The 15,049-nt window shown below is 38.9% G+C and overlaps 1 protein-coding gene across 2 annotated transcripts in view; it reads left to right on the forward strand.

Annotated features, from left to right (window-relative positions):
* Adtrp (androgen dependent TFPI regulating protein) overlaps window positions 1-15,049 on the forward strand; it is a 99,030-nt gene that overhangs the window by 39,069 nt on the left and 44,912 nt on the right. For both annotated transcript variants that reach the window (XM_074082902.1, XM_020152807.2), the window contains one exon: window positions 1,683-1,784. In XM_074082902.1, coding sequence (XP_073939003.1) covers window positions 1,683-1,784 — 102 coding nt within the window. The remainder of the gene's footprint in view (window positions 1-1,682; window positions 1,785-15,049) is intronic.

Raw genomic sequence — 15,049 nt, forward strand, 5'->3', positions numbered from 1 at the left:
CTTCTCCTTTTAACGGTAGGAGGGTTTGAACTCAGGGCGTCATGCTTACTAGGCAGGCACTCTACCACTTGAGACACTGCCAGCCCTTACAGGAAGGTTTGAAAGACCTCTTATGATCAAAATACAGTCAGCACTCTATTTCTATAGATTTTGTATTCACAAATTCAACCAACTGTATACCAAAAATTTTCAAAAAAGTAGATAAATGAAAAACAATACAACAAAAAATACAAATAAAAGTAACTATTATTATATTAGTTGTAAAAAAAACTCTAGAGGGAATTAAAAGTATACAGGGAGATGTTTGGGTGTCATATGCAAGTATTTTTTATATATAGGACTTGAGCATGCACGGATTTTGGCATATGTGGGAGTTCTTGGAGTCAATCTCCTATAGATATTGAGGGACTATAGAACTGAGACAGCCTTAGTTTCATCAGATGATGAAAATGGAGAACCCCGGTGTGTGTGGGGGGGGGTGACTTATTTCCTCTTTTATGCATCCTGCTTCACTTGTTACAATAAGCCTATGCTACTTGTACAAGTGGAAAATCATCAAATTCAAAATAAGAGATATGCAGCTTGCAAAGTTGGCACACAGAAGAGAAAACCTAGTAGAGAAAGACAATCCAATGTAGAACTCACAGTAGATGCCTCATTCCTTATATTGAATGAACAGACATCAGGAAAAAGCAAGACATGTACAGACCATAAGTTTGTTTGCTGCTACTGTCCACATTGCTATGACATAGTTCATGTTTCCATTGATTAGCAAAAATGGAAACAGACTGAAAAGCATGCTGGCTGCCCAGCAGGGCCTGTGATTAGAAATGACTACCTTCCTCCACCTGTCATTGTCCTGCTTTCTTTGGTACTGAGACTTCAAAACTAAATGCCACATTAAACTCTTCAAATACTGATCAGTTCTCAGATAGAGCAAGCACTTTGCAGAATACCTCTGCCTCTATACCCAGAAAGTCTTCTAAAGACTTCTAAAGGTCTAAAGACTTTCTAAAGTCCTCTAAATACCAAGTTTTAAAAACGAACAATGGAATCTTTTCATTTTGTAAGGCTTAGAAATTAAGTCTATAAAATTTCAGAAAATAGGAATATCAGAAGATTAATAGTTTCCTGTCCTCCCAATCTTGGCATTCACTTTATAACACAAAAGAGCGAGGCTTTGACAAGTCATCCAAGGAGTGCAATAGATGGAGATGAATTCAAACTTTGAGCATTGGAGAAACCCAACTCTCAGCTACATAGCTTGTGAATGATCCTGGGAGCTTGTCACTTCTTATCTTCTCTCCCTGCCTTCCTGCTTTCCCTTCCCATGGCTACTTAAAGGGTGGGCAGGAAGCTATTCCATGGGCCCACTCTCAGCGTTCTTGGTACAGGCTAAGAGGAGAAAGAAGCCATGGGTTATATTAAAGGACTTGTGGTCTGTGTTTCTTGTTTATTCATAACTTCTCTGCCTTTCACGATGACAAAAATTGATCCTCACAGCACATTGAAGAATCCCCAGAAAGAGCAGTTGTAGCAGTTCTACAATAATCATTTCCCTTTTATTCTACATTCCTACAATGTACGTATAAGATAATCTTAACACAGATATTTGCTTTTTGCTGTTGTTTTGATTATCTTAGAAAAGACTAATGATGCTACTTTTGTGTTTCACTTTCTAGTTTGTATTTTTGGCATTCTGGAGCCTCTTTCTCTATGATCGAGATCTCGTTTTCCCCAAGGACCTGGATAATATCTTTCCAGTATGGCTGAATCATGCAATGGTGAGTAGGGGGAAATTAGGTGAGCATAGAAAGCCAATGGCCTCTTACAATAAAAATTCCAAAGTGCTTTATTCATGTTTCCAAACTAGTCCTCACCCCCCCAACATCCAATCCACTCCTCCTCTTTACCTGGTCACTCTTTATTTAAAAAATGCATTAAGAGTATGAAGTGAACAACCTGTTGTGTAGCTGTGAAAGTCCACTAAAAGCAGAGCTGATGTTCAGACAAAACCTTGTCACATTGCTTGGGAAGTCAACAACACACAATCAGAAGGACAGACAACTTTTTGGTAGCTGCAGTCCTGACAAAGAAATTACTTTCACTGTAAGAAATAATGGGACTGGTAGAGTTGCTCAAGTGGTAGAGCACCTGCCTAACAAGCATGAAGCCCTGAGTTCAAACCCCTGTTGCACACACACACAAAAGCAATGAAATTTCTATCCTGGAATGGAATAAAGCAAACTTTAAACAAAATCCACCACAGAATCTGTCCTGAGATGATCAGGCCAGTTGAATCTGAAGACTAGTAATGTTGACCTAGACAATCAGGGCTGGAGCAGATCTCTATCAGAGGACTGAGTCTGAGTCCTTAACACTGCATGCATGAAGTCTTCTTTGAAATCTTAACATAGTTTCTCAATCCCTAAAAATGTATTTGTGTATTTATAAGGAGGTTTCAGATTCTGGGAAGCAATACATTTAAAAATCAGAGGAAAATCTCAGAGATTAGTACTTTAAGGCTCCAAGTTTACTCACAGACTTTTTCTGCCTCTCAACCCTTCCAATGTCTTAAAACTCACATGATTACCCAAGTGGAAAAACAACTCAGTTCACTAACAACACCCTCCTTGTCTCACTCCTCAGAAAAATCTTACCTTTAATTTAAATGTTTGGCTCCATGAAATACTAATCAGTGAATAAGCTGCCCAGTTCTAATCTAGTTTCGTGTTCAAGATAAAAAAAAAACTATGTGTTAAATAAGTCCCACCTCTCAAGAATCCCCTCCTACCACTTCTTGTCTTCCCAATTCCTCACTAATATTAGTCTGAGATGCTTACATAGAGAATATTCCACTTTTTGTGTCACATTGCACTATTAAAAGCATGTTCCTCAGAGGTCAGCTCACTTAATTAACATACCCTGCTAGATAACTACTATATATATATATTTTTTTCTTTTGGAGGTACTAGGGTTTGAACTCAGAGCCTCATGCTTGCTAAGCTGGCATTCTACAGCTTGAGCCATTCCACCAGCCCTAAATAACTACTATAATTTTGACTTTCGAAAATTAAAAAAATAGATGAGATGGTAAGTGACTTGCCTGGGGCCACCAGGCTTATAGATAGCCCAGTTAGAATTGTAGTCCAAGGCTAATTCATTTGTCAACCCCTTTTGCTACAGTTAAGTCTAGAACTTATGGTTTGATCTAATATCACAATTTAGCAGACAATCAAAAGGATGCCATTTTGCTTGACTAATTAATACAGCAAAGAGAATTTTCACTTAAAAAAATCCAGAATCCCCATCTGTATACTAATAAGCCAAAACTCTGAGAAAGCAAGGTGATTTGAGATAATTGGCTGAGCTAAATGTTACTAAAATAAATAAGGCAAGATTCTTAAAAGTACCTTTTATTTTGGGCCAAACACACATGTCAAACACATTCTCTAAGGCTTTGTGAGCTCATGTAGTGGTTTTCTTACAATGACTACAAGCTCCCTCCCTCTTTGGGGTTCCATTCTCCACATTGATGTGTGGTTGGATTTCTTCCAAATAGTTATGATGGTGATGCCCAATATTTGTGACCTTGCTAAATAAACAGCCATATGGATTGCTGATCATTTTGGAAGCAGAAAGCTGGATAATATACAACACACCCATGAGCTAATTAGCAAGGCAGATACTGTACCGTGGATATCCTCAAATATATTCTGTGTCTTTACAACCTGAAGGGTGCTGGTGATCCTGCCCTTTGGCCAACCAAGTAACTCAAGTCCCTTAGAAAGAAGAGGTAAGACTCATGGCAGAGGGAGGGGAGGGAGGCAGTGATGACCAGAGGAGAAGAGAAGGCTGCTTCCCTTGGGTCAGATGCCAATACATCAGTGTTTCTCTTAGCTTAATTGGAGAAATTCCCAACAGAGTTATCTTTAGGAAAAACACCAGTATCAGCAAAACTGGCTTGGGATGTCCCTAATGCAGTCATCTCCAAACTTCCTGCTTCTCTTTGATATCTGTTCCAAATCAAGTGTTTAGGAAGCTGCATCTCATCCCTGTCTTCCAGACTCTGACTCTGGAATGTCTTCTGACTCTGGACATTTTCTGTCCTCCATTATTGAATCCTCCTAATCTACTGCCTCAAGGAATGATTTTTGCCAGCTTCTCACATACTGGTGTCAACTGCTATAGAAAAAGTTGCTACTGGGTGCTATAATTTAGATGTAAAATGTTCCCCTAAAAGCCCATGTGTTGAAGATTTGGCCCCCAAGGTGGTACAGGTAGGTACTGGAATGGTTAAGAGGCAGGGCTTAGTAGGCGCTCTTTAAGTCATTGAAGGTGAGCTCTTGGAAAGCACGGTAAGATTCCAACTCCCTCCTCTTCCTCTTTTCACTTCTCTGCTATGAAGTAAGAGATTTTACTCCACCTCACATTCGTTGTCATGATGTGCTGCTTCTCTCTAGGCCCAAAAGCAATGGGCCAGTTAATCATGGACTAGAACCCCTGAAACTTTGAGCAAAAATAAAATTTTTCTTTTCATAAGTTGAATATTTCAAGTACTTGTCATAGTAAAGAGAAGCTGACTAGCATTGGATCAATTTGCTGACCCTTCCCACATTTCACCAGTGCCCTTCTATGACAACCCAAAGGAGTAGATATGATGTCAGGAAACTGCCTGTCTGGCACCCAGAGTGATGATGGGCAGTCTGACTGGACATTTGTACCAGTATTCTTCTGTGTGAGGCCAGGGCCAGTCTAAAATGAAATCTCTTCCTGAACTGTTCCTCCTTTTCCTCTCCACAGTCTAGTTGTTACTGCTTTACCTCATCAGTGTATCAGTGTTATGCTCTCCTGAAAGATTCTTTTACTTCACAACACTCCTTATGTTTGCTATTCTAGCACTAATTTTGGAATATTTTCTCTTGCTATTTGTGATGTTGCCCTGGATTTTATGAGTACCACTTCCCCTTTGACAGAGTGTGGTTCTAGACACTTCATGTCTTTGGAATCCTCCCAGCCCAACCTTCTCACTCATTGGAAACTCATCACTGCAGTAGAAACCTTACTGTACTGCCTAATAGACATTTTCCTACCCTTGTTATGTATTCAGCCCAAACAGTAACATCAGTGGGATATTTGTATCCATCACAGATGGACAAGCTGCTGGCTCTGATGACAGAAGAGTCCCATTTGGGTCTGGCTACCTTAGTTTAAGTAGATCAACCTGACTGTTTTATTGCTAAGCAGTTCTCCAGTCTTCATAAAAGATGGGAAAGAAGAGCAAATTATTCCTCCAGGTTTTGCCAGGAAAACATTAACTCCTCAGGTCTTATCTAAATGCTTACTAAAGATAGAACTGGAGCAGACAGATTTAAATTGCAGGAAGAGGACTCTTGGTAACTGAGAAAACCATCAGATTCTAACTGGAGGGGGGCCTGGGGAACTTTTTCTCTGGAAATCAACCTAAATTGTTCTGGTTGCCCCCAAAAGAAGAGAGAAAAAATAGATCAGAGCTCTCCCTCAGAGCCCCTCTGCATTTGAAAATAGTGAACAATTAGTGAGAATATGTGCCTAAGCCCTTTATAAACTGCCAAGGACTGCATAAGTGTAAGGCATTAGCATGTAAAACATAAAAATTCTTAGGCGGGATCCATTGTCCTGTTCTCCATCTATGATCAGAGTCTGAGAACCAAAAAAACCCTATTGATACTAATGGGAGCTCTAAAATAATCTGCTGTTTGGAGACAGTCCTTTCTCCTGCTCTTGAAAGCAACAAATACAGCTACTCAGTTAGTAAATGTGTGTCATTTATTCATTTGAAAAATAATTGTTAAGCAGTATTGTGTGTGTGACATTGTTATGGTTTACATATGGAGTCACCCGCCCCAAGTCTCCTGTGTTAAAGACTTGGTTTTCAGTTGGTGGGGTTACTGAAGGGTGATTGGACCATGAGGGTGTTGACCATCCACTCATCAGTTTGTGACTGAATGGGATATTAGGAGGTAGGGGCTGGGAGTGGGTCTATGTAGGAATGGATAAAGCAAGCAGATCTGTCAGCACTTGAAAACAAGAAATTTGAGGTCATTCTCCCTTCCCACCAGCTCCCCTGACCACCTTCCTTTTTCCCTCTCCTTCTAAACCCCCAGGGGAACATAACCCTCTCTTCTAGCATACAAGGACATGTGACTTGAAGTAACAAGCTATCAAAAAATGTTGCTGCTAAATATTCACATGGGGATGAACATTAAAATAGAGGGTGCTGGCTTTCCCATTTATCTAGCCAGTGGCAAATGCTATTGCATCATCCTCTAGGATGTTTTGTTTTTCTATGTTAGAGTTTTTCATTCTATCATTTTCAGAGGTCTGTGTGTATACATGAGTGTGTGTGTGTGTGTGTGTGTGTGTGTATTACTTCTAGTAGTTTTATAACACTGACATGTCTGGTTTCATATTGAATTTTACTCTTCATGAATTATATTGCAAGTAACAAAAAATCCAACTTAAACTAACTTAAACATAAAGTGGAAGTTTTTGGCTTCAGTGGTAGAAGACAGAGGTTAAGGATTGTTTATGGTTGTTAGTCCTAGAATTCAGTTATTATCAAGGACTTGTTTAATTATTATTTAACTAATTAAATTTTCAAATCTTTTCCTCTCTCACTCTCTCTGCTTTCTGGCTGTCATGATGTAAGCAGCTTTGCTCTACCACAACCTTCCACCATGATGTTCTGCTTCATCACAGGCCCAGTGGATCATGCACTGAAAACTCTGAAACAATGGGCCAAAATAAATCTTTCCTCCTTTAAATTGTTGATCTCAGATATTTTGTTATAGAGATGGAAACAAATTAACACAGATGCCGTTATCAATATTTGACAAAAGCTTTGGCATCCAGTATTTTTTCCTCTTTATTTTTTAATTTGTTTATTTCTTGTGTGAGACATAAGCTTCTAGTTTTGTACATTGTAATGGGTTTTCTCAAGAGACTTTCATATGTGTAGATAACATTCTTTGATCATATTTATTCCCCATTACCCTCTCTTTTCCACCACCTCCTTCCATTGGTTCCCTGGCATCTAATGATCTTGAATATGGTTGAGGGCAGTATACACACATAAAGTTGAATTAATAAAACACCAGTTAACACTAACACAGGACACTGACACAGGTGGTGGCATGCATTTGTATATGATTACTGAAAAATGTATCTTGGCTGGCTGTGACCAACAAATGGGGCACAAATGGATAACTTGGAGGCCTTTAAACTTCCCCCAGGGTGTGCTAAGGAGTCCAGGCACCCACATAGCAAAGCTCAGTCCTCTAGTTCTTCTCAGCACAGCAGGTAGGATGTGGTCTAGCACTAGAATTCAGATCAGTCTTACATTTTTCTCTCTCATCCATAAAGTTGGCATAAGATTTTTGTGCTACTAAGTAGATATAAATGAGCCCTGAGGAATGGAGTACACCCACCATGGACACATTAGCCCCAGATGATCACCCTTGGTCCCAGGAATTAAAAGTTTCTCCCTTGCAGATTTCTCACCCTCATCCCAGTTCCCTTCTGGACATAGGTCACCCATAGGTGACTACTTTGATCTGAGGAAATCTATGGGCCCTTTCCCAAGGAAAACACAAATACCCATTAAATTTTATGTATAATTTTAGGAACCTTGTGGGTCTTCAAAATTCCATTTATGGGCTTCATATACCTAAGCAGAAGGGCCCCAGATGATTTCTAATACTTGAGTTCAAATCACAATGACAAAAGCAGAAATTATTCATTTATAAAAAACAAGATTTAGGGCAGGATGTAGCTCAATTGTAGAGCGCTTATATAGTATGTATGAGGCCTGAATTTGATCCCCATCATCAAAAAGAAAAAAAAAATCAATAAGATGTCCTTGGTACTATTTTTATCTCTATGGAGTGACATGAGAAATATGAAATATGGTTCCTAATCTTAAGAAATTTAAAATATAGATAGCACATACCTAATCTAACTTATATATCATCTAGCTAACGTATATAGTAATTAATACACAAGACATTTGACATTAACATAAGGAAGTGCCAAAAAGTATTTATTGAGTAGTTTACACATGCATACTGGAGTTTCTTCTAAGAGCTGAAGAAAAAGCAATAAACAAGACATACCAAAAAAAATCTGCCCTTGTATAGAATACATAGATCCTAGTGGGGAAGATAGGCATTAAGCAAATAATAAAGTCAGGTAGTGAAATTTCTAACACCAACAAAAGTGAAGAGACAGAGTGGCTGTGTATGTGTGTGAGTGCACATGCATATATATGCCTGTCTGGAAAGGTAGCAGATTTAATACAGTGTAGGACAATTGAGGGGAATATATTAGTCAACTTTCTGTTATAGTAACAAAATATCTGAGAGAACCAATTTAGAAGGAAAGATCTATTTTGGTTTCTGTCTATGGTTGGTTTCTGTGCATAGCTCCACTGTTGTTGAGTCTGTGACCAGGTAGAACATGATGACAGGAAAAGACATGGAGCAAAACTGCTCACCTCATGTTGACTGGGAAGTGAGGGAAAGAAAGAAGGGGCCAGGGTCTCAAGATCCCCTTCAATGTTCTAACTTCCTTCCACTAGTCTCCACTTTATAAGGTTCCACCACTATCCAACAGAACCATCAGCTGAGATAGTCTTCAACACATGAGTCTTTGGGGGACATTTAAAATCCAAACCATAACAGGTGGTCAAGGAATGCTTCTACGATGAGCTAATATTTTAACAGAAATGTGGATAGAGTGAAGGGAACAGACATGGGACATTCTGACAGAAGAAGGGCTAGGGCAGAAAGAACAGCTAGTGCAAGGATCCTGAGAGGAAATGCTGGCATCTTCAGGAAACAGGAAGAAGGCTGTCATGGGTGGTTCAGAGTGAGTATTGAGGAGAATGATAGACTCTTGCCATAGCTCAGATTATCCTTCATATGACATGAAAAAATTGAGGATTTTATTCTGAGTATGATGAGGAAAGCCACCTTTTCAGGGAGGCCTGCCTTATCCCTCTTCAACACATGCATAATATATGCTTAATGCTATATATATGTGAAAAAAAGGGGAAGTAAGATTTTTAGCCTATGCCACAGGGAAGAGTATAGATAGAGATACTAGGAAGGTACAAGGGTTATGGATAATAAAATCAATCATTTAATTGGACACATTAGTTTGAGACACTTATTAGACAATGAAGGCAAGATATAGAATAGAAAGTTGGACACACTGTTCCAGGTTAAAAAAACATGGGGGAATTTCTAGGCTGATTATATAAATTTGTTTGTGTTCATCGTAAAGATTGTTTTGAAAGTTAAACTGAGTAAATCCCCTAGGGACTAGGTATAGCTAAACATGATATCCCAGGACTAAGTCTTAGAATATTCTAATTTTTAGTGGTTGGGAGGAAGGGAAAGAGGATTCAACAAAGGAGAGTGATAAGAAGACGCCAGAAGCTAAGAGGAAACCCAGTATTGTCTGGTCTCCTAGAAGTCAGGTAGAAAAATATTGCAAGAAAGCAGTAGTAGTTTATGTTCAAGGCTGTTAAGGAAAATGGCAGGGTAAGATGACTCAAGTCAGACATTTCCACTGGGCTTGGCATTGTTGAACTCACTGTGACCTGTACAAAAGCAGTTCTGAGGGACATCTTGGGGGTAGGTAGAACTTTGATTATGTTCTGTGTATTAGTTTCTTGTTGCTGCTGTAACAAATTAACACAAACTTAGTAACTGAAAACAATGTAAATTTATTATATAATAGTTCTAGAGATCAGAATTAATTGGTTCTCTTTAAATGAAATAAAAACCAGGTATCAGAAGAGCTATATTTCTTTCAGAGCCTTTATAGAAGAGTCTGTTTCTGTGCCTTACTAACTCTGCTTCTATCTTCATATCACCTTTTTCTCTGCTTCTTGCCTTCCTGACTTCCCTCTAAAGGCATCCTATGGTTACATTGCTCTCACCTAGACAATTCAAGGTTATCTCTCATACTTAAGATCTTTAACTTAATTAAATCTATGTATTAGTCTGTTTCATTATTTTAATAAGAAGCCTGAGATATAATTCTTATAAAGAAAGGTTTATTTAGCTTCTAGTTTGGGAGGCTGAATGTCCAAACAGCATAGTAAAGACTTTAGCAAGGGCTACATGAGAAAGCATGCAGAAGGAAGAATTACCATTGCCAACCAGGAAATCAGGGAGAGATTCAGCAATTGCCTTAGGCTTTTATAATAACTTGCTCTTGAGATAACTACTTTAATCCATTTCAAGGGTAGTGCCCCCAATAGCATAAGCACTTCCATCTACTACTAGGTCCCACCTCTTAACATCACCACATCACCACCACCACCACAATCAGAACCAAATTTCCAACACATGAACCCTTGAGTGACATATTCAAATAATATCTAAACTATAGCAACCTGTAAAGTGCCTTTACCATGTAAAGTGACATAGTCATAGGTTTCAAGGGGACCTAGATACCTTTGGAGACCATTAGTCATCCTGCTTCTGTACAGGATGATAACACCGATACACACCTAGGTTTCAACACTTTGTTCCTCCTATTTTGAAACATCTCATTCATACAGTACATATAATAAAGGATTCTTTTTGTTCTGTTATATAAAAGTAGCAGTAAGTTACTTAAGCTCATGAATAATGACCTCTTGTCTAAGCATTGGTCTTTTAAAATGTTATGCAGTACGTATCAACAGCAGGTAAGGCACTATGTAATTTGATAGTGATTGTATGATACAGATGAAAATCGTGGTACTAGAAGAAGAGGAAACACCAAATGGTTGGTTAGGGAAGGAGGTAACTTAATCTTGAAGGGTATTGATAAATAGTAATATGTAGGATATTGATAAGGGTGTATTCCCAAATACTGATATCAGCCCCTTAATTAGGTTTTTCCAGAAGTTCCTACTCTCCCTCTTTCTTTGACTTCCCTTCCCTGCCCCTATTCCCTCAAAGAGAATTATTGTCTAAGTGTCAGTCTTCCAAAAGGCCCAACAATGGCACTCTGCATGGCATCTCACTAGTGAACAGTAGGGTTCCCTTTTTAAATGTTACTTGATATGAGTCACCATACCGACCCTAGCTTCTCCCTCCTGACTTAAAGAATATTGAACTCAGTCTTCATCTCTGTGATACTTGCCTGAGCATGAGCAGGGGAAGTCAGTCAAAAGAAGAGAAATAAGTTAAAGCTTTACCCCAAGATATGGGAGAACTTGCCCTCTAAAGAATTACAGAGCACACCAGTGGACCATGGCTTTGGACCTGGTGTTACTCTTCATGGGAAGTCAAAATCCTCTCCCTTCTCTGTTTATCCCACACTCTACCCTGAAATCTCATGTGAGTATTCGAAAGCCACTTCTTTAGATAACATGGAGAAAACACAGCACCTATGTACTGTGTGCACTTAGGCATATAGGGCTCTTATTTTAAAGAATGATGCATTTCCATGACCAAGAAATCAATCCAGCAAGTAATGTTCACCAAAATCTCATAATATGCCAGGCCACAGGGTGCCACCAGTAAAGACAAGGTAAGGTCTAACGATGGTTTGAGCATAGTTTTAAAAGAAAAGACTACTTCCTGCTGTAAGGATTGGGAAAGGGTGATGAATGAGGCAGAGATTTAAACCAGATTTCAAAGGATGGATGGAAAAGAGGCAAATGATGTTTAAGAAGAGGGAATATTGAGCCAAAGCAGAGAAGTAGCCCAGCCCAGGCAAGCTGAGGACACCGTGAGTGAGGACATCAGTGTGTTAGTTCACTAGCGATTTCATAACAAAATGCACACTGGGTGTCTTAAATTGACAGAAATGTATTTTCTCACGTTCTGGACACTAAAACTCTGGAATCAAGATTTTAGAAGGTCATGCTCTCTCAGCAGTCCATATGGGAGAATCTGTTCATGTTTTTCTCTTAGCTTCTAATATTGCCAGTGATCTTTGGTTTGCAAATAAATCAGTCCATTTGCTGCCTCTGTTACCACATGGCATTTTCTCACCGCCTCTGTGTCTATATCATCTTCCCTGTGTGCATGTGCTTCTGTACCTTTTTTCTTTTATAAGGACATCAGTCAAATTGGTTTATGGTCCCACTAGTCCAATATGACCTTTGCTTAATCAATTAAATCTGCATCTATTTAAATAAGGTAGCATTCTGAGGAACAGGAAGCTTTTGAAGAAGGTACTATTAACCCAGTATAGTCAATGTGGCAAGAGCAGAGGTATCAAAGAAAGAAAGACAGGAGATAAGTGTGAAGCATGTGGAGTCAAATGCTGAATAACATAGATGTCAAGATGTTTTTCTATAGGCAAGGAGATTGACAGAAAGTTTTGAGCTTGGAATTGTTCTTTCCCAGAGTGTTAATAACTACAATAGAGAGTAATTTAGAGGGAGATGTTATCATATGTGGTAAATTGGGATTAAAAAAATTAGGAGCACTCCCTGAATTTTAGATTCTACCTTTTTATTAAAATGGAAATTGTAGAAAGATACAATAAATTATTTTTCCTCTATTAAGTCCTATTTTTCCAGAAAAAAAGGAAAAGAGATTAAAAACCTCTTTCTAATACATACTTAAAATACCTACTTTGATTCTATTTTTTAATGAATGTGGTATTTGCAAATTGTTTATGATCTGTGTTGATAGTGATCAGTTAGTGTTACAGTTGCTATCACATAACCCAAACTATCTTCCCTTGTGTTTTTTCCTGGGGAGATGAACATAGTCATAGAATCATAGAGTTAAAATGCCCCCATCTCTACAAACTGATCACCTTGCAGAAGATGAAACTGAGGTTCAAATAGTTTATTCAACTTGACCGAGACCAGAAAGTATGTCTGTGACAGACATGGGTCTAGACTAAGATGGTAAACCAAGATCTGTGTTTTCTTTAGTACTTGTATCTTTAAATACATCTCTCACTGAAGGAAAACCCAGGTGTGAACCAGAAAGAAAATGGATTTCTTCTTTGCATAGTCTTTATATGAACACATATACAGCATCTGCTATCTGTATAATTTTTCTTTTATCATTTTTAATTAAATTTTTAAATTTTGAGATTGCAGTAAACTGCATGTAGATGCAAGAAATTATACAGGTCTATTTTCCCCAGTGATAACATCTTACTGTATTTTTAATGTGACACTACTCCATTTCACCTCAAGTCACCCAACTCTGATCTCAATCTTAATCTATCGTGCCATTGAATTTTAAAATACACTCTGTTCATTTTCTACTCTAGATCAGTGTCTTAGTCCATTTTCTGTGCTATAACAGAATACTTGAGACTAGGAAATTTATAAAGAAAAGGGGTTTATTTGGCTCAAGGTTCTGGAGGCAAGGATGTTTAAGATTGGGTTGCTGCACCTGCTGATGGCCTCACGCTGTAACATAACATGCGGCTGGTTATCAGATGGTAGAAGTGCATATGTGAGGGTCAATAGGCATCTGAATTAAGAGAAGAGAGGACAAAGGGGACCAGACACTTTATAACAATAACTAATTCTCTTTAAAGAGCTAGTCCATCCCTACAAGAATCAATCTAATCACTTGACAAGGACATTCATCTTTCTTAAAGGTCTTATCTCCTGACACTTCTACACTGGCAACCAAATTTTAACATGAGCTTTGCTGAGTAAAAAACATATACCAACCATAGCAACTGGGTCTTCATTAGAAAGAGAAAGTGTGTCTGTCAAATAGGATCAGAAAATATTGCTGAAAAAATAACTTGTGACCCTAGGGAGAGTAGAGCATTAAGCCAGTGAATGGATGTGACCTTGGCACATCATGGGCAGGACCATTGCTCAGGACATCGCTGAATATATACTAAAGCTCATGCGGAGGAATGAAAATGGAACCATTCGCCATTCCCAGATATTTATTTGGAAATGACTTCAGGTTTAATCACTAAGATGTCATTTATGGGTTGACCCATTGTTTGGGATACTTTGTAGCCATCCTTTTTACCTTTTGTTTTTAATTTCGCTTACTTCCCAACCTAAAGGTAGGTTGGACTCTCCTCCAGCATTCACCTGGAAAACCCTGAGGAGTTAAATGAGTGCCTAAAACTCAGAATTGAAGTCAGAAACTAAGCTGGGATCTTGCCCTGCAGGAAGTCTTAAGGTAAACAGAAGAGCATCTAATAATCAACTGGCAAGGATTAACCAGTCCACTGAAGGTTTTATATAACCAGAATCAATCAAGCATTCACTGGGCCTGCTTTCTTTGTCTGGAGAGCAGGAACAAAGATGGCACAAGTATGCCTGTTTTGTTTTTTAATTTTAATTCCAATTCAGAGAATTTCCAGTGTGTACCAAGAGTAGCCTGCTTTCAAAATCCCATTACCCAGGGATTCTCTGTTGTTTATCAAAAGGCTGCTTTTAAATGGAAGACTACTGCAAAGAAAAAAATACATCTCATTTTCTAAATCAAGGTCAAAGATTTCAAAGGTGATCAAAAGAGTAGAGGTGTCTTCTGAGACGTTACTATGTATTTAAGTAATTGAAATCACTCAGGGCCCTTGAGGGTTTTCTAGTGGGCACCCCTGCTGTGTGAATCAACCAATCCTCACTTCCATGGTAACCATGTGTAATACCCCAATGGGAAAAATGACTTTAGGCTAGAGAACACCAAGAGGCAGAAACTCAGAGGTAGGAAAGAGCTAAAGCCCCATAATCTCAAGACAGAAGTAAAAATGCCCAAGAGCAGTCTGGTGAGTGGGTGGGGGAGAGTTCTCTGCCAGATTCCAATGGATACCCAGCAGCCTTCCCGTTTAGACAGCCAGCCCAGAAAGGCCCTCAGTGCACTTGAAGTTGCTTCATTACACCACAGAAAGACACTATGACAGCTGTGGAGTCTCGGTCTTGCCGTGAACAGATTGCTGCTGGCAGCTGGTGAACCAACCCCCATATCTCTCCTCTCCGGCCTCTTCCCCTCCTCTGCCCACCTAGCAGCACTTGTGCCTAATTGGGAATTCTATCTCCTTCCCACCTCCAGGTCCTTCTATT

The sequence above is a fragment of the Castor canadensis genome, chromosome 8 (genome assembly GCF_047511655.1).
Source record: "Castor canadensis chromosome 8, mCasCan1.hap1v2, whole genome shotgun sequence".
Lineage (NCBI taxonomy): Eukaryota > Metazoa > Chordata > Mammalia > Rodentia > Castoridae > Castor > Castor canadensis.